At 43.1% G+C, this 25,170-nt stretch overlaps 1 protein-coding gene across 1 annotated transcript; it reads right to left on the reverse strand.

Moving 5' to 3' along the window:
* Positions 1 to 3,370: 3,370 nt before the first annotated feature.
* On the reverse strand, positions 3,371 to 19,378 carry slc20a1b (solute carrier family 20 member 1b). The gene is made up of 11 exons (XM_069182344.1): positions 18,964 to 19,378; positions 14,994 to 15,704; positions 14,450 to 14,590; positions 13,884 to 13,969; positions 12,196 to 12,292; positions 8,478 to 8,597; positions 6,580 to 6,831; positions 5,841 to 6,411; positions 5,415 to 5,600; positions 5,199 to 5,283; positions 3,371 to 4,937 (listed from the first exon to the last, which is right to left on the reverse strand). Exons 2-11 carry the CDS (start codon positions 15,337 to 15,339, stop codon positions 4,776 to 4,778), a joined length of 2,046 nt encoding a protein of 681 aa, XP_069038445.1. The 5' UTR covers positions 15,340 to 15,704; positions 18,964 to 19,378; the 3' UTR covers positions 3,371 to 4,775.
* Positions 19,379 to 25,170: the final 5,792 nt, after the last annotated feature.

Raw genomic sequence — 25,170 nt, forward strand, 5'->3', positions numbered from 1 at the left:
GGGGGATATTAAGAGCTGGTTGACTGGGGATACATTTTTACAAATCAAAGATGCAAATCCATCATATTCTATTTATTTCTATCAAAGTTTCAGAAACATACACAGTGTATAACAGTATAGAGATTTTTTTCTTATTCGATTCCAAAACTATCCTACTATCCGACTGCCTGCTGTTTCTTTTCTCTGGATCTCTATGGCCCTAATGTCACTGTGAGATTTTGACTGTTCTATTCAGCCTCCTGTTCAGGTCCTGACATAGACATACATAGATGGAATTCAGCTCGTGTTCCCAATGAAAAAAATATGCCTATGCCTTAGAATAAGCTTTAATTATTGCCCATTCCCTGTCCTGAGGATACTAGGAGATAAGATTTACGAGTGGGACTTCCAAACCATGATTTAAATCAAGAGAAGGGAAGGTGTGTTACACCTAGACTGCAGAGCTGGGTGGCATCCACAAATAAAAAGAGATTTACTATCCATCAGTGCCAAAACTGTTCGATAAGTTAATAACAGGAAGACATATTGTAAGCTCCAAGCAACACAGTCAAAACTATTTACGAAGCCTATCTCTACTACAGAGTAAGTCTCCCATCGGCATTAACTGTCAGCTGAAGAATGGCAACTAAGGATTTTCAGGGAGCTCTCTAATCATGGACACTTTCAAGATTCTCAGATTCATTTGTATAAAATTGAAGCAGATAGACAGCAATTAATGCAGAGTCCTGGAGTAACTTTAAGCCTTTGATGAATATCGTAGCATGAAGAAAAGCAAACACTAAGAAGCTAAGAACAACATTAAGACCGTTTTCTGCAATTTCAGCTCAATGGCACATTGGTTAGGGATATGATTTCATTATTTGTAGTCATTATTTAGAGAATGCATTCCTCCCGCCTGTGAAATGATTTTGAAGGCACTGCATAACCTACTTAAACCCCTTTAAATCTGAGGAATCTAGTATTTTTAGAAGAAACTCTACCCTCTGTGATCTGATTGATGATTTATTTATTTTCAGAGAGCGAGGAGGACAGGAGAGGTAAGTTCCTAAGAGCCACCTATATTTCACAAGCCTAGCTGATTGTTTCCTCTGTGCACATCTGGGGGATTGTTTGCGTGGGGTTTGCAGGGGGCTGGCTGGCTGGCCGTTACCACTGTTGAAAATGACATTGGTGGCACGTTGCTGTTTCTGCGGCATCGCGTTCGGCGGTACACGCTGGGGCCATGTGATCCAAACGGCGTCTCGCATACTGCTCCCAGCGCTTGTTTAGCAATGATCAGCTGACAGCAGTCCACTGGCACCAAAGCTTATGAGTCACCCATTACGCTCCTTCAAAGCAAAGGAGAGTATTCAAAATATCAGCCGATAGAATAAACAACAAGCTGAGCGACCTGTTCCTGAGGCGAATTCAACAGTCTTGGAAAGCAGTATCAACACCAAATACAGATTGCAGTCAGCACAGCTGTGAAGGGACGGATCAGTAAATATTCAAGGGAATCTTGAATGTGGTGCACGATGGCAGAAGGGCCAGTAAAAGGCCTAGGTGCTTGGAGAATCTTGTAAAAACAAAAGTATCCCAAGGGAATTTAAGTAAAAGATGTTCTTTTTTTATTTAACAGGAAAAGCCCAGGAAGAAGAAGAAATGGAAAGTAAGTTGCCGTCGATCCGCTTGATTGCATAAGGGCTAAATCGCTGTTCGGTAGAGGATGCATGAGGTCAGGTGTCTCCAGTTTGGGTCCTGGAGTGTCAGTGAGATCAGTGCCTGAAAAGTCTGTCTTTCACTGCTATTCAAGACAAAAGATGGGATCAGTTAATGGGATAAAAGATCTAGTGCATCTCACAGAATTAGGGGATTTACATATTTATGACCCAGTGTTTTTTTATTTAGGCTTTTGATTTAATATATTTATTATTAATAAGGCAAATGGATGCTTCTGCCATTGAGAGGTACAGCAGATTAGCTCATGACTGAGAACTACAAAAGAGAGATTAATGCACCAGTGTGGGCCATACTGCCTGTGGATTTTCATTCCACTTCTGCGTTTACTGATCTACCTGAGCTCATCGCTAGCCTCACTCTATTCATGGTGTAGTAATCACAGGATAACTGCTGCAGCCTTTAATACGACACAGCAGCTTTCTGATCAAGGATGGACATAACTGTTCTGCTCTCTTTTGGCTGACCTTAGTCAGGCTTTTTGAAACACTGAAGAACCAGGTGGTTAAACTAGGCAGGCCATTCTTGCTTCATGCAATCTCGCTGTACCTCAGCATGCACAGCTTTGAATAACTAGATTTACACTTGCAGTAACGAGTCTCTCGCTTTCTCTTTCTTCCTCAGCTGATCTTGAATGAGAACAGAGACATCTTCCACCGGAGGAAAACGATGCTCACATGCATGCTTTTTTTGGGGGGGATCAAAGGAACAATTTCTTGTTAAAAATAAAAGAATAAAGGGATATCAGTGGGAGATTAATGCCTGTCTTTGTGATCTTGTTCTTACCAAAAAAAAACAAAAAAAAAAGGTAAAACTTTAGGTTATAGTATATTGGCCCATCTAGTTTGCTTTGTTGCCAGGAGCCAATTGACCCAAGATCATGGACATCTTGAACACCATACACTACAGTAGGAATAAAAAAAGGCCTTGATTAAGGTCTATGTATTTTTTTTTCAACTCCCACCTCCCTTAAAACTGCAATTGCATTTACTTTATTTTGACACGATGATTAAAAGTATGCAACAGCACCTGTATTTTCAAAAACACAATAAAATATACTCTTATAGTATGAACGAAAATCTAAGGCTCAATAATTTGCCAGCAGACATCTTGCACTACACATGGCACAGATAACCAAGGCCACTGGAGATTAAGTTACTGAATTAAAAAAAAGAGGGCATCAATGTGATAAAAACACTGAACTTGTAAGTCCTAAACCAGTCTTCGGCACTGGTAAGAGAAAGGGTTAGTTGTAATTTAATAGAATTCTATTACTTGTTGGGATGAAAGTTTACATCCTAATTAAGAACATTTGGTGAAAGAGGAGGTGTAGGGGGTGGTATGGAGGTACAGTGGTGAGCACTAGTGCCCTGGATTCTATTCCAGACCCAGGGTGCAATCTCTGGCGTTATGTTCTGGTTGGGTTCCTCTGGGTGCTCCGGTTTCCTCCCACAGTCCACAAACATACTAGTAGGTTGAAGGGCTTCTGGTTAACTTGCCCCGGTGTGTGCCTGTTTGCCCTGCAATGGACTGGTAGCCTGTCCAGGCTGCACCCATTACATGCCAGGATGGGCTCCAGCTCCCCAGCGACCCCGAACTGAAGCAAGCAGCTAGAAAATGGATGGATATTCTTCAGAGACAGGCAATACAAAAGTAGAGTTTAAAAAAAAAATCTTTATTTTTTCCTTATGTCCAGTCACATCGGAAGACTTAAAGAAAGTGTATACAGATTGGCAGCACTTGTTTCTCTTTGGTACCTGCATGCAAAACAACCATCGTTCTGAAAAAGACCCCCCCCCAGGTGTGGTCTATAGACTACGGCAAGAAGAAACGAGAGCTGTTTCATCAGTCTGCTGGACCCATTTGTGCGCTTTGTAGATGTTTGGTTTCAAGGACAACGTCTTAAGCATCAGCTAGTCTTATTTTGCTCCTTTTGAATATAAAACTTCAAATTAAAAAGATGAGATTTTGAGGTCACCCTAAGGCCATCGAATTGAAAGACTGCAAACTTTACAAACTCACTAGAAGCAGGTGCTTACAACAGTAATAGCCTTTTGATATATTGCACGGCTGCAGACAAAAGGTCCTTAAGGAAAAAAAACCCAAAGCACCAGCTACACATTTGATAATGTCACTAAATAATGAAGTTTAAAAAATCCCCTTTGGAAAAAAAAACCTTTTCAAAAGTTTCTTCTATTTCCAAGATCACACTTCACCACTCAATAATGTGATCTTTTTTTCTTGCCGATTAAACAAACACTAACAGGACTTGGCTATAAAGCAGTCCAAAACGGTGTGGGAATGGTAGCATGCACAAGACCCAGCTATCTCAGCAGCTGCACTTGACTGCTTCAGTGGCACCTAACTCAAACATCAGGCCCAAAACCACATCAACTCTAAACCAAAGATCCCCAGAACATGTGCGCATCCATAGTCAATGAGTTTTCTAACACCCAAAACTAAGTCCCTTCTCTGCTTGTGAGATTTAAAGCTTTGGAATGGCAACTAGAACCAGCTGTCGTAGACAACTACTATGATCACCAGACCTTGTGCACACCCATCCACACCTGTACGCTTCTGAACACTGTTCTTTGTTTTAAGGCAGATGTATGTAGATCAGGTACCTGCTGCAGTCCTGTGCCATCCTCATGAATAAAATGGCAGCGACGCCCACTGAGGATGGCATTAGTAGCTTCACTGCTATGTACTCACTTAGGGAAATCAAAGAAAAACAACCTAATACTGTGTGTAATTCTGACACTTAACTCGTATGTGTATAAAAAAAAAGTTACTGTATATACATAATTACAAAATACAAAGTAGAGCTATTTTTTTTTTGTCTGATTGGCAAAAATGTACAGCATCTCGAGTGGGTTATTCATACACCTAAGGAGTTAAAGCACATTAATACAGAGCAACTAATTTCTCAGTGACTGAAGCCGCATTAATCGCCTATGAAAAACCTCAGTCCCGTGCCAACCCTGCCATTAGAAAGCATGACTGATTAAAATTCTGATCTCCACCTCCCCAGTGCCACAGCGCGAGCGCCCTGGCAGTGCTCAGGAGCGGAAGATGACGAACTTGAAGATGGCCATGATGGCGGCGCTGATGAGACCGGAGATGGGCACGGTGACGAACCAGGCCATGAAGATGTTGCGGAAGAGACGCCAGTCTACGGCCTTCTTGGAGCGCAGCCAGCCAACAGAAACAACAGAGCCCACCTGTGGGGAGAACAGCGTATCCATCATTACCTCCAGGGCTCTCAGAAAGTCATCACACCCTGTCGGAGGGCCACCTCCGATCTTTAATTCAGTTTATGACTTTTATCCACATACATCAACTGTTTAAGGATGAAACCTGGTTCCTCATTGAATAGGACCTGGAAAACACCTGGGGCTCTGGAACACCACAATATGCTTGACCATTCCATAATACTGCCCCAGTCTACAGCAAGCCAATTAACTCAAATGCACACCACGTACCTTGCAGTGTGTTGTGCTGATTGGCAGACCGACGTTTGAGGCAATCACCACAGTCAAAGCCGACGCCAACTCGATGCTGAAACCACTGTGAAACGGAAGAGAACATTACAAATCTAAGCCACCACAAACAGGACCCTCATGTCGGCTGACGGGGAGCCGATCCAATTCTCTTCTTTAAACTGAATCGAGGACCCCGGGCACAGTGCACACTCTCACCTAGAAGGAGTGATGGGGGTGAGGTCCTTGCCCATCGTCTGGATGACTCTCCTGCCCCAGACCCACAGGCCAGCACAGATCCCGACGCCACCAAACAGCAGCAGCCAGATGGGAGTTGGGGTGTTGGACGCCACCTGGCCACTCTCATACACCAGCCACAAAGCAACCAGGGGCCCGATGGCATTGCTGTGGGGGGGAAACAACAACAACTAGCTCAGTTCTTTTAGTTCTTCCACCATCTAGCCACACAACAACTTATAAAAAGCTGGAATGAGGGGATAAAGCACTGAACTGGACAGCAAGGAACAATCTGATTTTATACCCCTTTCAAGCTCTTGCACCTCAGACCCACTGAAACACCTCCACGAACATGCCCCAGTGCCCCTGCCCCCCCCCCCCCATCCGGAGCCCGAGGAGCTGGCCTACCTGACGTCATTGCCTCCGTGAGCAAAGGAGCCGAAGCAAGCGGTGAGGATCTGCAGGAACTGGAAAAGCAGGGAGACCGCAGGCTTGTCCTTGTCCAGGCAGTCCTCCAGGGAGCCATCACTGCTCTTCCGGTCGCCCATGCCCATCTCCAGCTTCACCTCGCTCTCCTCCAGGCCCTCTGGCACGTTGGCTTCGGCCACGGCGTTGCAGTAGCTGGTGTAGCTGTCCATGCGCACCCTCTTCTTGCTGTGCTCGGCGCTGTGGGTTGCCGCCTTGTCCTTGTCTCCCTCCTCGGCCGAGGCCCCGCTCTTCCCCTCGCCGTCCCGCGGCTTGAAGAGGTCCATGTGCATCCCGCAGATGGCCATGGTGTAGGAGGTGTAGCTGTTGTTGCGCCTCATGGGCCGGTCCCCGGACTCGCCCATGCAGTCGCCCACCTTGGCCAGGTGCAGCTTGTGCAGGAGGTCCTTGTAGAGGCCGGAGTCCTTGTGCACAGTGTGGTACTGGCTGTAGCCGTTGCTGGGGATGTGGCTGGTGACGTTGCTGAACTGCACATGCCCGCCGTTCTGAACCACTAAAAGCACAAGAGAATCGCAAGGGTGTTACTTAGGAGGCTCACAGCCTTGACCAACTGTGGTTAAATTGCAAAAAAAAAAAGCTTCCAGGATCAGCCCATCTTTGTATTATGGGTATAGCAACTCTCCCCTGAAATGCAGGGGAAAAAAAAGCCTTTGCATCTCACCATTGAGATCAGCGGTTGTGTCCCTGCCCTCCTTCTCATCGCAGTCCTCCGAATCCCCGATGTTGAAGGAGATGGTGCGCTCCTCTGCTGGGGGCCGGGTGTTTAGCAGCAAGGATGTGTGGTCCGGTGTGGGGCTCTTGGTCTCAGACAGAATCCTGCCGGGCTCTTCGGGGACAGCTTGGAGAATAGAATGCATGTCACTGTTCTTCTTCTCCATCAGAGGGCTCTCAGAAGGGCTGGATTTGATGTCTCCTGCAATCAGGCACACAGGAAATGCTTTCTAGAATGTTGCATAGTAAAATGTAGCAAATCATTGAGGAGACTTAATCTTTAATCCCACCAAATATCTCTTAAATGATAATCTTATTAAAGGCTTAACACTTTAGCGTTTCATGCCAAAAAATGTTGAGAATAACAGCAGCTTCCATTTTGACATCTCAAAAACCTCTTGGGCTTTACTTCAATGTTTTTACCTGGCAGATGGGTACATAGGATGGGATTGCTGGGACTGCTCTCCCACCTAAACAAAAGCTCATAGCCCCTTCCCTGAAAACCTGCCAGTTGAATCCATCTCTCCTATTCTGACAACGGAGAGTCACCTTGACTTTAAAATTCCCCGGCTTGCTGTAAACTATGACCACACAAACCACCCAGATTTAGACAGGATTTTTACTTTGGTAAAAGTCTCCTTTTAAAAGTGAGGACATATCCCCTGTGCTGACTCATCAACACTAACTGGGGAAAGAGCGTTAACTCCAACACGTCACCCATCTACAAGTCTTTTACAATGCCTTTTATTCTTTCTGTAGCAAGATATTCTGGCTGCTTTCCCCCAAATCCACTATCTTGATTTGCTTCCTTTCTGCATCCCTAACCAAGAATAAGAATTGCTTTCAAAACATATGCATACTTAATACACACCAAATGCCAACACTGAGAATAATTTACTCAGCTCAAGCACAATACTAGCGGGACAGCTTAAGAAAAATCATGAAGACTGCCTACAGTCAATATGCTCTTGACATACTATATGAAAAGAACAATCTTTGGTCATTATATTATAATGATATGAACAGTTTAGACAAAATACCTTTTGGGTGCAATTTACCTTCACATTGTTTGTTTAGACCACTTTCAGGGTCTTAAACTGAAATCACATCTGTCATTCCCACGTTTACAATGCAGACAGAAAAGCAACTCAACAAGAATCAGGCTATGGCCTGGGTCCAGCAATGCCATTTTAGCAATTAAAACTTATGAAGGCTGAGTTCTTCTCTTTCCAGAAAGGCAATGCAGCAAACTGCTACAGAAACTGTGCCAAGGAGAGAGGAACAAGCCAAGGTGAAGCCCCCACCGGGCCCTATGACAGCTGCTAATGACTTCAGTGCAGTTTGAGAGCAGCAGTACCCATATCTTTCGTCTCTGACGACAAAACAGACTAAAGCATGGGAGGCAATAGAGAGTAACTGCAGATAACCAGCTCCTTTCAAGAGCATGCTATGGGCAGCTTCAAGGGTGAAAGACAAGGCACTTGTGCATAGTCCCGCACTGACAGCTCTGGGCTACCCAGGAGGCCCTACCATAAACTTTATTACTAGCAGATAGCCTGTTGTTACAAGATTAAGTCTCCATCTGCACCAAGACAATTTTAAAAAATAAAATAAAATAAAATAATGGACTTTTCTGGAAGTCACCAGTCCTTCATTATGAACCATAATCCAAGATATCCATTCATGTAAAGACAATGCTTGCTCCCTATGGAATAAGATAAGCCTATCAGGGGATAACTAAGCAAAAACATGATCCAGACTGACTGTGCCCACCTAAGAGCACAGCAAGCCAAGATGGCACAGACAGCAGGACCTGATGTCATGTAACGAACTGGCAAGGACACTCACGCTCAATCTTCTTCTTTAGCCGGGGGCAGACCACAAACCACACAACGATGGCGGTGATGACCCCGCAGCCCAGCGTGATCAAGAGGATACTCCATGTAGGAAGCTTGTCGAACCCGAGCACTGCAGGGAGAACAGAGGAAAGAGAAGGGGATTTGAGACACAAGGGCAGCAGCTGCTGCCACCCCAGAAACAAAACCGGCACAGAGGTGCCTCTACAGGTTATTCCCTTTCCCAGGGCACCTACCACTGCGCAGCTCAGAAAGAAAGACACTGAGTCCCAAAACACAGTTACCCCACTGCAAGTCATGCATGACTGAAATCTAGTCTTTGAGCAGTGATCACATTTCAGGCATCTTTCTGAACAGCAGACAGTGGTGCCTATCCTTGGAAGGGCTGCTGTGCGCTGCTCCCTGCAGGAGAATGTGTGAAACAAACATCCTGATCTCCATGTAGCCACATGAGGAGGAGACAAATGGGTTGAACAGAACAGAAAACTGCACGGTTAAATTTCACTCCAATCTTCCTTTGGGCTCAGACACCCTGGGGTCTAGAGTACTGAAATACCCCACATTATCAAGAGCTTAAATTTACAAGGCTCTGATCACTATGCTCCCCTCCCCATCTAGTTTCTTGATATTAATACCCTCCCCCACCAACCCTCAAGGTGCCATCAAAAGATAACCCTGTACACATTACACATTTTCAGTGAAACTCTCAGGGAGGAAAAGAAAGTACACGTTACAGGAACTGATAAGAGGGTCATTAAGGAAAGACTCGGCATCACTGGAGAGCAGTTCTGTCTCCGACTCGGTACTGTACGAACAGACCTCGTGTTTAGTTAGTTTTAGGTAGTCCAGGAGTTGCTTCCAGCACCTTCTCTACCTATTTCTAAGCATTGTTGTGCCAATGACACATGGCCCTCTTGATAGGAGTAATTTCTTGGTTGCATCACAAAAGTTTTATACCTAAAATTCAAAGAGCAGTACTGAACACCCCAAGTACAGATGATTAAGGGTTTCAGGATAGGAAGGGAGGCAGACAGGGCACCAGATATGATTCCTTAGCATAAGTGAGAAATACAGCATGTACCCAGATTTCAAAACCATGCCTACCGACCAAAGTGTGTCCTCGCTATTTCCAAATTCAGCAAGAACCTATTACGTAACACGTCTTATGACAAGGATTACCAGAATTGTTTTTAAACTCCGGTACAGTACAGTCACATTTGCATCCTGATAGTAAAATGAAGTGCCACAGCCCTCAGCTGCAACACATGATAATGACCTGCACTCAAAGTCAAATGAAGATTATTTTTTTTTTTAAACTGCGTGGGCTTTGCACAAGCAAATTCAAGAAGCAATGTAACCAGAGAAGCCAGGGTTTACAGAATTTCACTTTCCAACCTCTGCTTCTTCATTTTTTTTTTTGAAAGCACCATGCAACACTAAAAAATTAAGTGGCCAGTTACAGCCCTTACACTAGATATCTTTCCCCTCAATTACAGGAAAATGCAAACATATTTTATAGGTTTAATACTTAAGAATATTAAGGGTGCCCTACACTGGTAAGTCATTTACTTATGATAGTTATTTGCATATCAGCAAATGTTATACAGTATATTTACAACACATGAAATACAAAATAGTAGATCATAAAAGGCACAGGAACAATTTTCTTTGACTGTGTGGAGTGTAATTGATAAACACAAGTAAAACATTAAGAGCACATTTCTTGGGCTAAAAAACAAAGGTTCACTGTACTGTACAAAGCCACTGTCCTCCTGTATGCACTACACACAAGACGACAAATTAAGGGTGATGTTACAACACTTTGGTAGAGGAAGATTTCAAAATTACGAACCAAAGGTTTTTCTAACAGATCTGAGAACAAGCTGTATGAGAAAATTAAGGCCAAAATGTTGTCCATTCTACACTAAGCAAAATGAAGGTTCTCTAAAACAGACTGAAAAGAAAATATGGAAACAGCACACTTCATGTTAAAAAAAATGTTTTGCAATAACTTAAAAAAAGTCCATACTTAAATGCTTACCCGTTTCAAAATTTCCAACTCGAGTATTAACTAAATTTGGAACTTGAACAAATAAAGCCAGTGAAATTTAAATTTGATAATTTCTTCTATAAACTAGGCAAGGTGGAAATGAGAATCTAAAATACTCAAGCTCATGGCTTCTATGCAGCTGAAGCCAAGACTGGAAAAGGTTTTATACTCCCATTCTCAAGTTACAAAGTTGCCAAAGTTCAAGATTAAATTACTACCAGATAATTTCATCATTCTGGGCTTACAGTAAAAAGATTTTGATATCCTGAACCAAACTGTTCTACAAAAAGGAAGGGGAAAGATGACAATGAAAAAAAGACCTCATTTCTTAAGGGATACAGGCAGTGGAAATGCTACTTAAAAATAATCAACTGCACTAATACTTCAGTAAAATTCTATTGCGTCGCTATCTGGACTTTGGCAGGTCACTTTAGGATGATATGGTTTTCAAATACAAAAAAAAGTTGGGAAAAAAAAAACTTAACAGAAGGGAAAAAAAAATGGTGTGGATGTAGTATCTTCTTGGAGTTAGCAATCTTCCGCTGTTTAGAGCACTACGCTGCAGAATTCAAGCCAGTTGCCGAGACTGACATGTGATTGCTTTGGAACGTGTGCAATAGCTGGGTCTACGGAAAGCTCAGAGGCATCGCCGGTCCTCGTCAGATCCGGACTCTACACATGCACTACCCACTTCTCTAGCACCTGATTCCTTACTGGTTGGCCTTCCTTATTTGTCGAAGCATTTTGTAAACCTAGCCTTTTCCATCTCTAATCCAATGCTTTTCCTCGTTGGTGCAGAGTCATCTTCCAATACATCCAGCCTTTTAGGACAAGCCAATTCATTCTTCTAATTGGTTTCTATGGCATAAGGAAATAATGTATGTCATCTACAGACTGGTGTGCTCATTCTAATGTATGTATATTTGACTTCAAACCTGAATTATATCTATAGAGCAACCTCATACTGCATGAAGGCTTCCTACAGGATCGAGGAAACAGATGCTGGGTTGAAGCTGGATTAACATTATCTTCGCTTTAAGCAAGGCTGTTAACAGCTAGCTAAGTGCATGTCTCTTGTGTGTGTGCATGTATATATATATATCTCTCTCAGCGTACACCGGCCTGCAGCCTTCTGTAATCGGCCCAGGCCAGTTGACTTCTTGAAAAGTTCGGTCCTGTAAGTAAAGAAAAAGGAGTAAAATCGAACGTTTAATATGGTTTCCCACTCTAAACCAACTGAAAAGACAGATCAAAAGGTTTTTTTTTAGATGCATATTTAAATCATTCACAGCACATCTGGCAAAAAAAACATATTTCAACGATAACTGTGTAGAGCATTTAAACATTTACAGAAACAACGTTCGTGCTTTCATCAACAGGCAAATTAGTCAATGCATCTTTTTTTCACCTGCTTCTCAAACGGTACTCATGCAGACTTCACTCAAAAATAAGATTTAATCCCTTGCCCCAGTTGTAGGCGATCCGCATTGCTTCCATGTAAACCTGTCTATAATGAAATAAGATACACAGATGGGGGCAGGGGGACCCTGAGCACCTATATGGGCCTCAAACATGTCCTTGAACAATTGCAAATGCTCACACAAAAATACAGAGTTACAATTTTAACACAAAAGGTATGCAAGGTATCAGCGACACTTACGTGGGGCTCCTGTGAACATGATGGAGAAGAGGTTGATCCCAATAGTGCAAGCGTAGAAAACGGGGAGGGCTCTCAGCCCATTGGGCACAGGGTCCTCCTGAAAAATGCAAAAGATGCATGAGAAAGCGGAAGACTCTTACAGCCCTATCCTAACCTGTGGCAGATGAGCCAAATTCTTCCAATGTCCTGTAAAACCCTACCTTTTATTTACTATGGAGCTGTAATCTCCATTTCAGCCAACAAATTAGCTAATACAAGTTAATCTTGGGGTTTCAAACAGCCGATAGTTATAGTTACATTAGAAATATGGCATTAGTGTTATCCATGCATATACTGCAATTAAACGTCAATTCATACAGATGGCTGAAAGGAGTTCTGATTAAAATAGGACTTGCCGTCACTTAAATTTAGTGAGGTTCTAGGAACAAAACTAAATGTCAAGACTCTAAAAGAAAAATTAAGGAATTAATATTGGTCTCTACATTTCAGCTATGATACAACAACTCCATTCCCAAGGTAATCTTAAAAAAATTCAGAATTCTGGCACTGGAAACATTTCCTGAAAGCTTGCAGTGGCTTGCCATTAGAGCTTGGCAAACTATTTCACAGTGAAAGATGCATGGAAGAAAAAAAAAAGTAGCTTGCAACTCTGGGACAAGCAAACGTTTCAAGCGAAATTAACTGTTCCAAGGATCCTTTCACCGAAATCTATTAGAACTTAATTGCCACTAAGCAAGGTAACACATCAAGAGAACGGAAATTACATGTCTACAGGTGTACGAAAAATGAGTCTTTCTCCTGGAAAGCTTTCAAAATCATCTGGTAATCTAGCATCGCTTTCAGGTTAATACAGAAGAGGTAACAGGATTGCCATTTCACTGTTGTGCTGTAATAAGTCCTTGTATTTGTAATTTTTCTAAACCAGTAAAATCTAAGCAACAGATGGAGCCATTAGATGTTGAGTATTTTCGGCAGTTTCTGTCCTTTACACAAGAAGGAATAAACACGCCCTTGGAACTTGGTAAGAAGGGACATGCTTGCATGTTATCAAGTTATTTTGGGAATTAGGTTACTATGAACAAGAACAGGTCACAAGAGTATGAGAAATAGAAAATAGGTCTGATGAAAAATTACAGGCTCACAAAACAGAGCACTGCCGGCATTTGTAAAAACACACTAGAATTTTCAGAAGTCACCTAAGGCAGAGTTAACATTCCTTTGCAGAACAACAGCCTCTTTTCCTACTTCCATCTACAGTTCATGACAAGAACAGGACCTCCCTCTTGACTAGTACACAACAGTGTTGTACCACAGGCACACAAACTCGGTACACCACAGGTCTAACTTTACAAAACAAAGGCTCTTGCGCAGAAAGTACATTACAAAAAATGTACACCTTTAAGTCATAGTCGAACTGTTAATATGAAAGCTCTCTGCATTCACAGCTGCCACCAGACTCTTGAGCCAGAATAGGTGCTGAATGCGATACTTTGTCAGGGCTGTTTAAGAGTACATATCTGTCTCACAGGAAAATTGCCAGTGATGCGTACTGGCTCGAGACATCAGATAAAGACTTGTCCCCACCCATTCAGAAGATTTATAAATCTTGTACACATTACAAGCGTTTGCTGAGTCATAGAAGAAACCCCAACAACAGCACCCAAATGAATGTTTTTTTTCCCCCTCACCTTACGCAGGATGAACAAACGGACGAGGAAGAAGAGAACAGCAGACATGATGCCAGACAGGAGAGGGGAGATGAACCAGGAAAGTACTAGAAAAAAAAAAACCCAGGATGTTACAGCATCAGATAACACCACAGGTTTGCTTCCAAGTGTGGGCAGTAAGAAACTTAAGATCTGTGACTCCATGTATATGTACGTAGCTTTGATCTTTAGAACAGCTTTTATTTAATTGGTCTGCTCCTTTGTTTTCATACTGTATTTCAGACTCTTATTGTAATTGGGATATTTTGCCATCTCCTCTCAGTGTGCTTTTTTTTGGGGTTATTGCTGTAAAGCACTTTGAGAAGCCACTTTTAAATGTGCTAGAGTGTTTTATAGATCATTGATCTGGTGCCTTTCACATCTATGAAGCCATCCCCTTGCCTGCGTATTTTTTCATCACTTGAATGATTTCTTTTGTCATCTATGGGTGTCAAAACTTCTTACACAACAAACAAACTCCTGAGGAACCTTTAGTTATTGTCAGCCTAGCCTAGGGGGGAGAATCCTGAAAGAGAAAGCCTACTCACCGATTTTAAGCAACTCGAACCATTTGACCCCTTCCTGTCCCTTGGCTACCAAGGAAAAGCCTATAGTTGCTCCCACAATGCAGTGCGTCCCAGAGATCGGAAGCTTCAAAAATGAAGCGAATAACTGCCACACGGCAGAACCTGCAAGAAAGCAAGAACATTTCTTTTAAGATTCCTTAGCTTCAGAATCACAAAAGGTGCATACTGGAAACCTAGATGGCTCACTGGGATCCACCATCACCTAACCAGCACAGAAACAGAATGCATCGCTTTGAACATGTACTGCCTCTCTTGCTGTCCGTCCCTTCAGAAAATGATTTTATTTTTTCCTGCGGAAACATGTCCTACAGCAAACGTAACATAAGCGCGCGCTCAACAGCTGGTTGAGTAAGGTGTGGGTCAATCTCCATCTCAAAAGAGAAACAGGCCGGGCTGAAGGAAAAGGGAAGGGGAGAAAGGCCTTTAAAGTCACCCCTGCCTTGCGCTGCAAACGACACGAGTTAAAACTGTCCACCACAACAAGCGCTCTCCGCGTCGTACTCACCAAACATGGCGCTGACAGACCCAGCCATCAGGTAGTGCTCCGAGCCGTTGTACATCTGAACGTCGATGATGCCCTTCCGTATGGTCTCGCTCACTTTAGCGCCCAGCAGCACCGAACCCACCGTCTCAAACACGGTGGCCAGGATGCAGGCCTGCCTCAGGGTGACGACCCCCGAGCCCACCGCCGTGCCAAATGAGTTTGCCACGTCGTTGGCGCCGACGGAGAACGCGAGGATAAAGGCGATGATGAAGCCCAAGATCAGCAGCCAGAGGTACGCTGTCAGAGGGCCTTCAACCAAAGGGGCCAGGGTCGTGGCCACAAGAGTTGTCAAAGAAGTGGATTCCATTTGTCTGGTGGTGTGGTTTTCACAATCTTACTGGGGTTTTGTTTTTCCTTTGAATTTCAAAGACTTACAAAATATATAATTTACAAAATATAACTTACAAAACAAAATGAGGTACTAATGCTTCGATTGCAATAAATAGTGTTTTCTACTGTAAGAGAAAATTAAATATGTAAACTTAGAGAACACGATATGGATTCAATATGAACAGCAATATTAAGTGGAAGGGGTGGAGAGGACGTTGGGGTTTATTGCTATCCACTGCGTATACAAGTCTTTTCCAAGAGGTTTCTAAGGCTCTGGACTTTTAAAGGGCCTGAGCAGACATCCATTGTGTAACAAACACTGGAGAAGGGAGATTCCTCATCCTGAAAGCAAAGGGGGAAAAAAAAAAAAAAGATTTACATGTAATGGGTCATCTGCACAAGGAGATGAAGAGTTCTTCAAATGACAGGTGCCTGAAAAAATACTGCCTTTTAAATTCACACAAGAAAATGAAACTCACTTCTTCATTGCCGAGTGTCAACAAACACATACAGGGAGCCCTGCGACAGTCTGCAATCCATTTAACCGTGGAACAGAAAAAGCGTGATGCAACTTTCGAGAGGGACCTTTGCACAATACAAAACGCCCTGGGCAACCAGCTCCTCTGAAAGGCTGAGGTGGTCTATTTCAGCGCTTGCTTTTGGTAACTATGCTACAGAAAGCATTAGCAAGTTGTACCTCACCATGCAAAAAGAGACGGGTATAAAGAATCTCAGTGACTTCTGTTAGGACTGTCTCGGTTTTGAAAATCTGAGACTTGCATAACATGTAAAAATAGCATCAGAAGCTCCAGACCCATTCTCAATGCAGCAGACGTTTCGTGCTATGTAGTCGACGTTGGATCTGAAACCCCAGATGCCTCATAATCTTGCTCGCAAAATTCTAGAGGCCGATTTTCCCCAAACTTTGCGATATAAACCAACCGTTTTCTCGAGAGCTCATGCTTCAAGAGCAAATATTGCCCAGCCACACAGGAGGACAAACTAAAACCCATGCACACTATTAAGCATGGTCATTAAATTTAAACAGGATGCAATGAGCGTCAATAGTAAGCCTGCTTCAGAGAGAGAGCTAAAAACTTCTCGATAATTAACAGCGCGCCATGTGCGTGCCGGGCCTCCAGAAAGTTCCCGAAACTGTGGGAAGCCTGACCTATATGGACCATACAGGCGCAGCAACATAAGCTGGACTTCTTTTTAAAATAGGAACAATGCATTATAGAATTGTTCACGGGTTAAAGTCGATTCGCCCACCCCTCCCCCATAAAACACCTTAACGAAAGTATATTTTTCAACCTCCATCCCGTATTCTGAACCGGATTGGTCTAGTTCAAAAATTAAAAAAAAAAAACTGTCAACACAAAACCTGCCGTTCCCGCCTGTTGTAACGTCTATTTAATTCTCTATCTGTGACGGAAGTTCAAAAAGAAGTGATAAACAGGAAAGGTTTTTTTTCCTCTCCCGCCCACTGTGACCTAGGCGCCACAAGAGAAGTGACTTTTTTTAAAATCCCGCTCCACAAAACTCGAGGCGATTCCTCAATTGCCAGAACTAAAAAAAAAATGTTAGTAGGCTCTGTCGTGACGCTGGAGTGTCAAAGCAAGACCCTAATGCGCTGAATACACTCACAGATAAACTGAACACCAGCGTGTTTGTGCCAAGGTCTGCACCCACAAGCAACGTGTGGCCGCACATTCTTAAATCTTGGCTTAAAAAAAAAAAAGTGGAAACATCTTGCTCCCAGCCTGACATTACTAAGCCACCGTTTCCAAGTGGCCCGAGTCCAGCCCTGCCGCCCCCCTCCAGACTTCGCAGACTACCGCAGTGACCTTACAGGACACGGCGGCCCGGGCGCTTCCTTCCAGCAGGGCTGATGAAATGTCCAGACAGTCCCAGAATAAAAGCCGCCACCACCACCACCACCACCAACAACAAACCGCACCGCTTTTTGTGACAAAACAGGAAACCGAGCAGGTCCGAGTAACACAAGGCCCGTTACTGTGGGCCTTCTCCCTTGAACCCGGTTTTCCCAGGCGCGCAGGTCGCCGCTCACGCGCCCGCAAACCGGTTAGGGCCGGTTCCTCCCTGAGCCCCGCCGCGCGACCCGAGCACTGCAGGGCTTCGCTCCAGATGCCGCTTTCGGAAAGAGCATCCGCGTCCGTATCGGGCGGTTATAGCATTTTGTTTTCCCCTGAACCTTTAGAAACGTGGCCGCGATTTAATCAAGAACTTCAGATTCGGAGACCAGAGAAGTTCCTCGTCTGGCTGGCGATACGATAACGTTTCTATTGGAAGATAGGTTCCGTATATAGTATTTTTTTTATTTTAAAAAAGGTACACAGTAGTGTGGCAATGCTTGTCAAGGCACGAACACTTTCAGTTCCAGATCTCAATTCAATTGAAACAAAATACAGCTGCACATGTTAGCACGCCCTACAGTCTTAATCCCATTCTCTCCGTTACAAACTGACCCACTAGCGCCCTTTCTAACTTAAATAAAAGAAGTTCGATAAAAAGACTCGAGTATAGACACATCAAGGGGACATATTTTGATCATTGTGGGGGACTGCCAACGTAGTGACGTACGGGACACATCAAAACAATTAGAAGGAACAAAACACTCTCAGCCCGTTTCGGCACCCCCTTTGTCAATGAAACGCTCGCAGCGCTAACACCTCTATTTAAATAAAAGGGCCTTAGGAGAAAGAACAAAGGCCGAGTGTCAGTAGCTGTCAACGGGAGAGACGGTTAAACGCGTCTTGTCTCTCTCTGTTTTTTTTTTTTAAATTTTGGTTTCGGGGCGACGTGAAGGCTGACAGCGGCGCGTGGCACCCCGGGCTTCACCTCGCGGAGCCGGCGGCGGCGGCGGCCTCGCGCCGCGCCTCCCCGCGAGGCCGCCGGCGCAGTTCCTGGCAGAGACTGAATGGGGCGAAGAAGGGCCGCCTGACAGGAAGGAGGGAGGAGGAGGAGGCGGAGGCCATTTTACAGCAAGAGCAGCAGCAGGTCTCTCGTAGCGCCGGAACGGACCGAGTCGCATCGTTTCCTACCCCTCCCCACTTCGACACCTCTGCCAGTTAAACATTACCCACCTCACGCCCGGTGTCCCCTTGCTGTCTAACGCCTCCCGTCCCCGCCCGCCGAAATCCACTGAGATGGAGACGAACGGCGTACCGGCCGGTCCCCGCAGAACGACAAGACAGCCTTCACGTTTCATTAATCTCAGAAGGACTACGCTTTAGCTTTTTTGGGGGGTTAGGACGCCAGGACATTAAGTACAATAAGGTAATCAGCCCCCCGACTAAGAGAGCACTGACATTAAGCTGCCAGAGGAAAGTCGACCAGGAACCAACGTATCGTCAGCCATACACGTGTCGAGTCGAGCAGCAACCATTCATTGTTAAGACGGAAATCATAACGACCCTTTACCGTTGTTATTTCCATTACGATTTCTCATACATAAAGTTTATTTTTTTCCCCCCTGGAATATTAACACTTAAACTGGCCTCAGTTTCATGGCGGGTAACACACTGAAACAACTGTGCGGTACAGGTAACACGTGAAATAAAATGAATTAAACACTCACCAAATTAGGCAGAAACGTCGATGAGATGAAAATCCGTCGACGGGATTGGATCTATTTTTTGTTTTTAGCGTTTCTGTTTTCCTCCGGACCCTTTCTCCCGCTCGGCAGCTGGGCGCGCGCGGGATCCCCGAAGAAGGAACGCGAATTCGCCGGTTTCAGCGAAGATTAAAAAAAAATAATAATAAGGATTAAATATAAATGTCAAGCACACAAAAAAAAATCGAATCAGAACGAAAAGGAAAAAAAAACCCAATTCGACAATAAACAATAACTCTGTAGAAATGCTGTTGGTTGCCCGGGGTTCTTTCGCCGATATGACGAAGGAAATGCCCTCTAATTTGCCTTTTCTCTTTCTCTCCTTTACCGGCTTTAGACCTCAACCATCCACGCTAACCTGCTGCACTGCTAGGCTCAGGGACGCACTTTAAAGTCCGGGAGATGGGAGGAGTGACGTTGAGACTCGCCCCCATCACGTCACTGTCATGAGACTGCACCGTGCACACCGCAGCCCCCCTCGTCTGTCCCTGCCCCCCTCCCCCCCCCAAAAAAATGAAAAGTCTCCCTCGAGTCCCGAACCCAAACCCTAAAAACTATTCACTTTTTTTCTGTTACTCTTCCTCATCTCATCATAGTTTAACCCCAAAAATAGCATACAAACGCATGCGTACACAACCTGCGCAGCGATATCTAGGGATTTATTTTGAGAAAAATAATCAGATAACATTTTTTTTTCTGAAAGATTTTTGAAAAACGTCCGGGCATACATCATGTGAGAACAGTGAAACGTCAAGTGTGTATGCGTTATTGGAATATACTTCAACAGATCTCCAGAATTAGGAATAGACGAGCTGGACGGAGACGCTGTCAGTGTGAGGGGGTGGTTTATAGGGGTTCATTCCGCCTTTTGTCTCCCCTATGGTGCGCGGGAGGGAAGGGTTCACGGATCTGACTCGACTGTGGCGGCCCCTCGCGTGAATACGACGGGAGAGTGGGGACGTGAAGGAAAGTGCACACTCAAAAAAGGAATATATATATATACACGCTTGCCCGGTTTCCAGGCTGCTTCAGAGCTGCGCGATGGCATGAAGTGATGGTAGTGTTATCCGTATCTCAAGGTCTAGGGGTTGATTGCTGTCATTCGCTGCTGTGAGACGTCTCCCCTTCTCGCCCTCGCACGGCTGTCACTGTAGACATGACGACCCCTTCGTCATGGTTGGGCAGAAAGCGCACCGAGCGAACGGGCATTCAGCATGGAAAATCGCTGTTAATGCACGAATTGAAAACTTGGAGACAAATAGAAACATGCAGGGCACAGCGAATAAATGGCAATACGAAATCCGAGAGTTCCTATGCATATTACAACTATATATTATATACAATTAAAAAAGTAGTATAAACTGCAAAATTGATTCTTTTGGTGGGTTGTATAATACTATGCTATACTATGTCATCATTAAATCACCAATTACTACATATACGGACCTATGTCATTGCGATCAAATTAATCAGGGGGTTTGTAAACTTAGTCGTTTAGCGATCACTTAGGACTATAACTGAAGTATTCTTCAATCCTGCAGGACTACAGCTCACTTAGTTCCCAATTACTTCCTTGATTCTATAGCTAACAGGTGTTGGCAATGGTTAAAAACCAGGTGACCTGGACGGCAAACTGGATTCTCCCAGCCCTGGGTTCCTATAAAATATGAATCCATTATGCGTAATCATAATAGGTGCAACACTGCGCCAAGCTAATGGATTTTATACGAATACTTGAATGTTGAAAAGGTCACTAGACTCCAAAAGGAGTTTAAAACGCCTTAAACTTTCCGAAACGATCCTGTAGCGAGGCGTTTATACAGGCTTAATTGTGCAGTCTAAAAAACGATGTATATGCTCTCGAAAGGAAAACTGTTGAGCTCTGAATAAAATTCATTCATTCATTACACGCACCAGCCTCTCGCCCAGAGCGAGGACAGCACGGCTTATTGCAGAACACTCTGGAACGCGCGTGGAGGTTCCACGCATTCTTCCCCAGCTCTCGCGAACGTTTAAAATTACGCATTTCATCTCGACAGCTGTAGTCATTTTAAAACCCACCGGCTGCCTTTAACCAGTTCAAAATATTTATAGGAGTTGGCCAGGTTTTCAATATCTAATGTGCGTGGAGCTATTGGTGCCGGTTTGTACATTACGTGCACATTACATCGCATTTTATTTAAAAAGTACATTTTGTACTACACACAAATGCGTTTACTCGATTATGGTTCTATCAAATCCTCTGCCGACTCTGCCAGGGTTTAACGGACTGCCTCGCACACGTCGAGGCATGTGGCAAATAGTAATGTTCTGAATTGTGAACAGTCAATTGAAATATTCCGGATCGCAACCGCATTTATGGTGATACCCTGTTCTACAGTGGGTAAAGCCCCAATGTTATAGCACCACATACAATTACTAATTGTTTTACCCAATATTCGTAGTTCTAAATGCAGTATAGATTTAATAGAATTAGCACAATAGATCAAGCTTTGTATTGTTTTTGTTTTATAAGTACTATCTAAATCTAAAATGGTGGGTATCTAAAATCTTAACCCATCACCACCTGAAAATTTATGTCGCAGGAGCTTTTGATTCATTCTCCACGCTTCCGACGCGTGATCATTCCTAATGATGTCATAAAGACGCGACCCCTCCCCCCGGACGTCCTAATATGAGGGGGTAGAAGGGTGTTTGTCTGGCTGCTGCTTGAGAATGTGCAGCGGTAATAATCCCTGTTCAAAGGCGCATCAGTGGATTACCTGTCCCAGAATTTGTACAGGACCTGAACTCTGTATCAGACAGCTGTTTTCATATTCCATTGAAAGACAGACATTTCACAACCTTGTGCTTCAATGCCTTTGTGATTTTATAATGGATGAAATACCATTTTTTATTCTTCTTCCGGTTTATTTTAAAGTTTCACACGAGGGGAAATGTATAATTGTTAAACTGGTAAAAGGATTAGGTTATATAGCTCTTGCAAACCCCAATAGTACGACAGCTTTTTTTTTTGCTGTGACTAGAATCTGATGGAACCCTGGCTCAGCGTCTTTGCTACACTTTCATACCTATGACAGCGTGCAGGCTTTTGTATTGTTTTCAGAGTGATCACAAACTATATGCAGTAAGCTATGAGAGCTTCTGTTGCCTATTGGTTACGATGCCTATTGGCATCGTGCAGAACTGCGCCTTTTTTCTCGGCACATAAGAAAGGCACATATAGGTAGAAGTAGCCCCTGTTCTGTGTTCTTCTTCCCCCGCTTGTCTCTGGAGTCCAGCCTGGTTCCAGTCACATCTCACCTTAGTAATATAAGGAATATGGAATATGTGGAAAACAAACTTTATTGCAACGATTAAAAGTGTTTGCAACCAAATGATGTTCAAAAGTTATGTTGAAAAAAGGAAATACGAACTGCAAACGTAACACGGTCAGCCTAATTAAGACGAGATTTTTGACATTCAACCATTTCCAAAGCTAGATACATGTAGCATTTGAAGTTTTGAAGTTTAATAGCAAACGTTTTTAAACGCTTCAGCTTTAATTATAAAGTATGAAAGTGATATAATTGTATAACAGTATTCTAAAAGTTCAAATCTCCATATATTACTGAAACTACAAACCCTGGATATTTTGCTGTCTGTTAAATGAGGCAGTAGGCATTGAAAAGCGTTCACATACTGTATAATGTCACCATAAATTTTCCACCCTCACAACAATAAAGCAGTAAAAATCCTAACATAACTTTACGAGATGCTTTAAATGGAAAACTACAAACCGGCTACACACACCACACATACATATCAGAGATTTCCAAATGAGAAAATCTCAGGATTCCCGCAGTCTTATTTTTTTCTCACGCGGTAAATGCTTAAATCATTCCTTTAAAATCCAGTTCAGTTTCTTGGATGAACAGCATGATCAGTCCTCGCGCAATCTTCCACATTTATTCAGCGGGTCTTTAAAACACTTTTAGTTTCTTATTTGTGTCCCATATTTCCATACTAATTCTTATTTTTGCAAATTGCATTTTTTTAAAAAACGGTGAAGTCTTTTGTGAAGACTCATGTCACCCTTCCATGCATGTTTTGGTCATGCTTAATGAATCTTCCTTCACTTGTTAACGGAATAGTTTCTAACACATTGCTTTAAAATGGCAATATGGTCAGGTAGCAGCAACAACATGGTGATGTGTGGTGGTTATCTTAACAATGAGCTCTCTGTATCTTCTCACCATGCCCATTTCGGTACATCAATAAATTTATCACATGAAGTTGTTAAAGGACTTTTAAAATGACCCCTGCAGGAAGTACACGTGGTGATATGTCCACAAATATAGTGCTGTGTGGCTACACCAAGTGAATTTTGACCAAAGTTCACTGCTTGAATTGGTGTGTATTTGTTGCTGTTTATATTTTTTCTTCCAGCTGTTAAATGTTAACCAAGGATGTATCTGACTGGCAGACTGCTTCGAACACATTCAACATCTGTTAAAGTTAAAGAAATATAAAATAAATTCAAGCATAAACACATAGTTTTGTGCTTGCTTGTGTAAAAAAGGAACAGAGGTTTGCTTTTGTCATGTGAATAAAAGCAAACAGCAAACTAGGACTTAAAAGAAATTACATTTTAATTGCTTTAGATATTGTCCTTTAAAAACCTCATTAAGAAAAGATTGCTCAGAGCTTTCTATGTATTTTCTGTTTTTTTTTTTACAATAGTTATGCCTTCTAAGTAATCATAGATGTTTATGGATAGAGAAAACTAATCTGTTGCAAAAACAGAAACTCCGTAGGGCTTGTACAATTAAGATAACTGGCAGTTTTCAGAGTAAAGCTAAGGGGATCAAATGTGCTTTGTTTAAAAGCCTCAATTATGGAATAACTGTACAACATGAGCAGTGATTTCAACATCTGGAAAATAGTGTACTTGTAAAGCCGTTACACATTGCTTGCAGGACCTGTGCCAGGATATTGTTATAAAGTGCATTTTTCTCAGAACAGAACTAAGAGCAGACCTATCATAACTTCCGTCTTTGTTCTGAACCTGGTGCATTACAAAATTCCACCGTGACAGGTAATCTTAGCCCTGTGGTAAATTCATAAAGCAATTTACACCACAGTAATTCCTCCAACAATTTACTTGTTTCAAAACAGTGAGTTTTATTGAATCACTCTGGATTGGTGCATTGATAAATATGATGTATGTGATATAGTACAAAGAAAAAGCAAACACTTTTGGAAGGTCAGAAATGGAGGCATTAAGACATCACATAATATTGAATGACAATAGATAAATCACATCACCCCAGATATTCTGACAGACATCTAAGTCAGTTACTGTACCTATAAATCCAGGGTTTCTCAAAACTGTTTTATTGCCACCATGACGGGATTGGGATTATTTGGCAACCTCTCTCTTGGCTCCTGTGGTCGGTTGGGTATCTGCAGGCTTGCAGAGATGTCAGAAAGAGATGTACTGTTTCTCCAGTTGGGTGCTAACTCTCCTGACAGGAACTGTGTCAGATGACTGTAAGAGGAGCACATTTCTTTCTTGACCTGAGGTAGCAAAATACAGGAGTCCATGTTAGAGGGTAAAAAATTAAAAAAATCACATTAACTGTTTTGTTAACAGTGTAGCATAAATACGCCTTTTCATTGGACTATATGTTCTCTGCAGTTTAATCTCATACAAAACAGTTTGCTTGAGCAACAGCTTCCTATGGCATTTGAGATATTGCAACAGACGGACAGTTCATGCACTATTCTGAAACCCATACCTAAACAAGTGTATCGTACATGCGAGTAAGAGAACTTGCAAAAACCAGCACGAGCTAGTTTGAATGACAGGTTGATTCAGGAAGACATTCAGGGTCAGGAAGCAGTCAAGTGTCCTCTTACGCAGGTTCATTTTAAACTAAGAAGTACCTCTCTGAATGTGAGGACGTGCCCCTCCTCTCTCTGTGAAGTTGACCCTGTTCTGTGTCCTGATTCTCCCACGTCTCTTGTCTCCGGGGTTCAAGTCACACCTCCCCTTAGAAATACTGCTAATACTGCAGGTGCTGGGAAAACTGGAAGGGCAGACGGAATTTCAGTTTGGCATGCTGGGATGTATTAAAGTGTCTTTGTTGTATCTTTGTCATTTTTTTTTTAAATATTACACGCATTAAG

Source organism: Lepisosteus oculatus, chromosome 2 (genome assembly GCF_040954835.1).
Source record: "Lepisosteus oculatus isolate fLepOcu1 chromosome 2, fLepOcu1.hap2, whole genome shotgun sequence".
Lineage (NCBI taxonomy): Eukaryota > Metazoa > Chordata > Actinopteri > Semionotiformes > Lepisosteidae > Lepisosteus > Lepisosteus oculatus.

Coding starts and splice junctions, on each gene's coding strand:
- slc20a1b (XM_069182344.1), bottom strand. CDS start 15,339: ATGGAATCCACTTCTTTGACAACTCTTGTGGCCACGACCCTGGCCCCT. Junction 14,591..14,993: donor GTCTGTCAGCGCCATGTTTG/GTGAGTACGACG, acceptor GCTTTCTTGCAG/GTTCTGCCGTGTGGCAGTTA. Junction 12,293..13,883: donor GTTTGTTCATCCTGCGTAAG/GTGAGGGGGAAA, acceptor TGCATTTTTCAG/GAGGACCCTGTGCCCAATGG.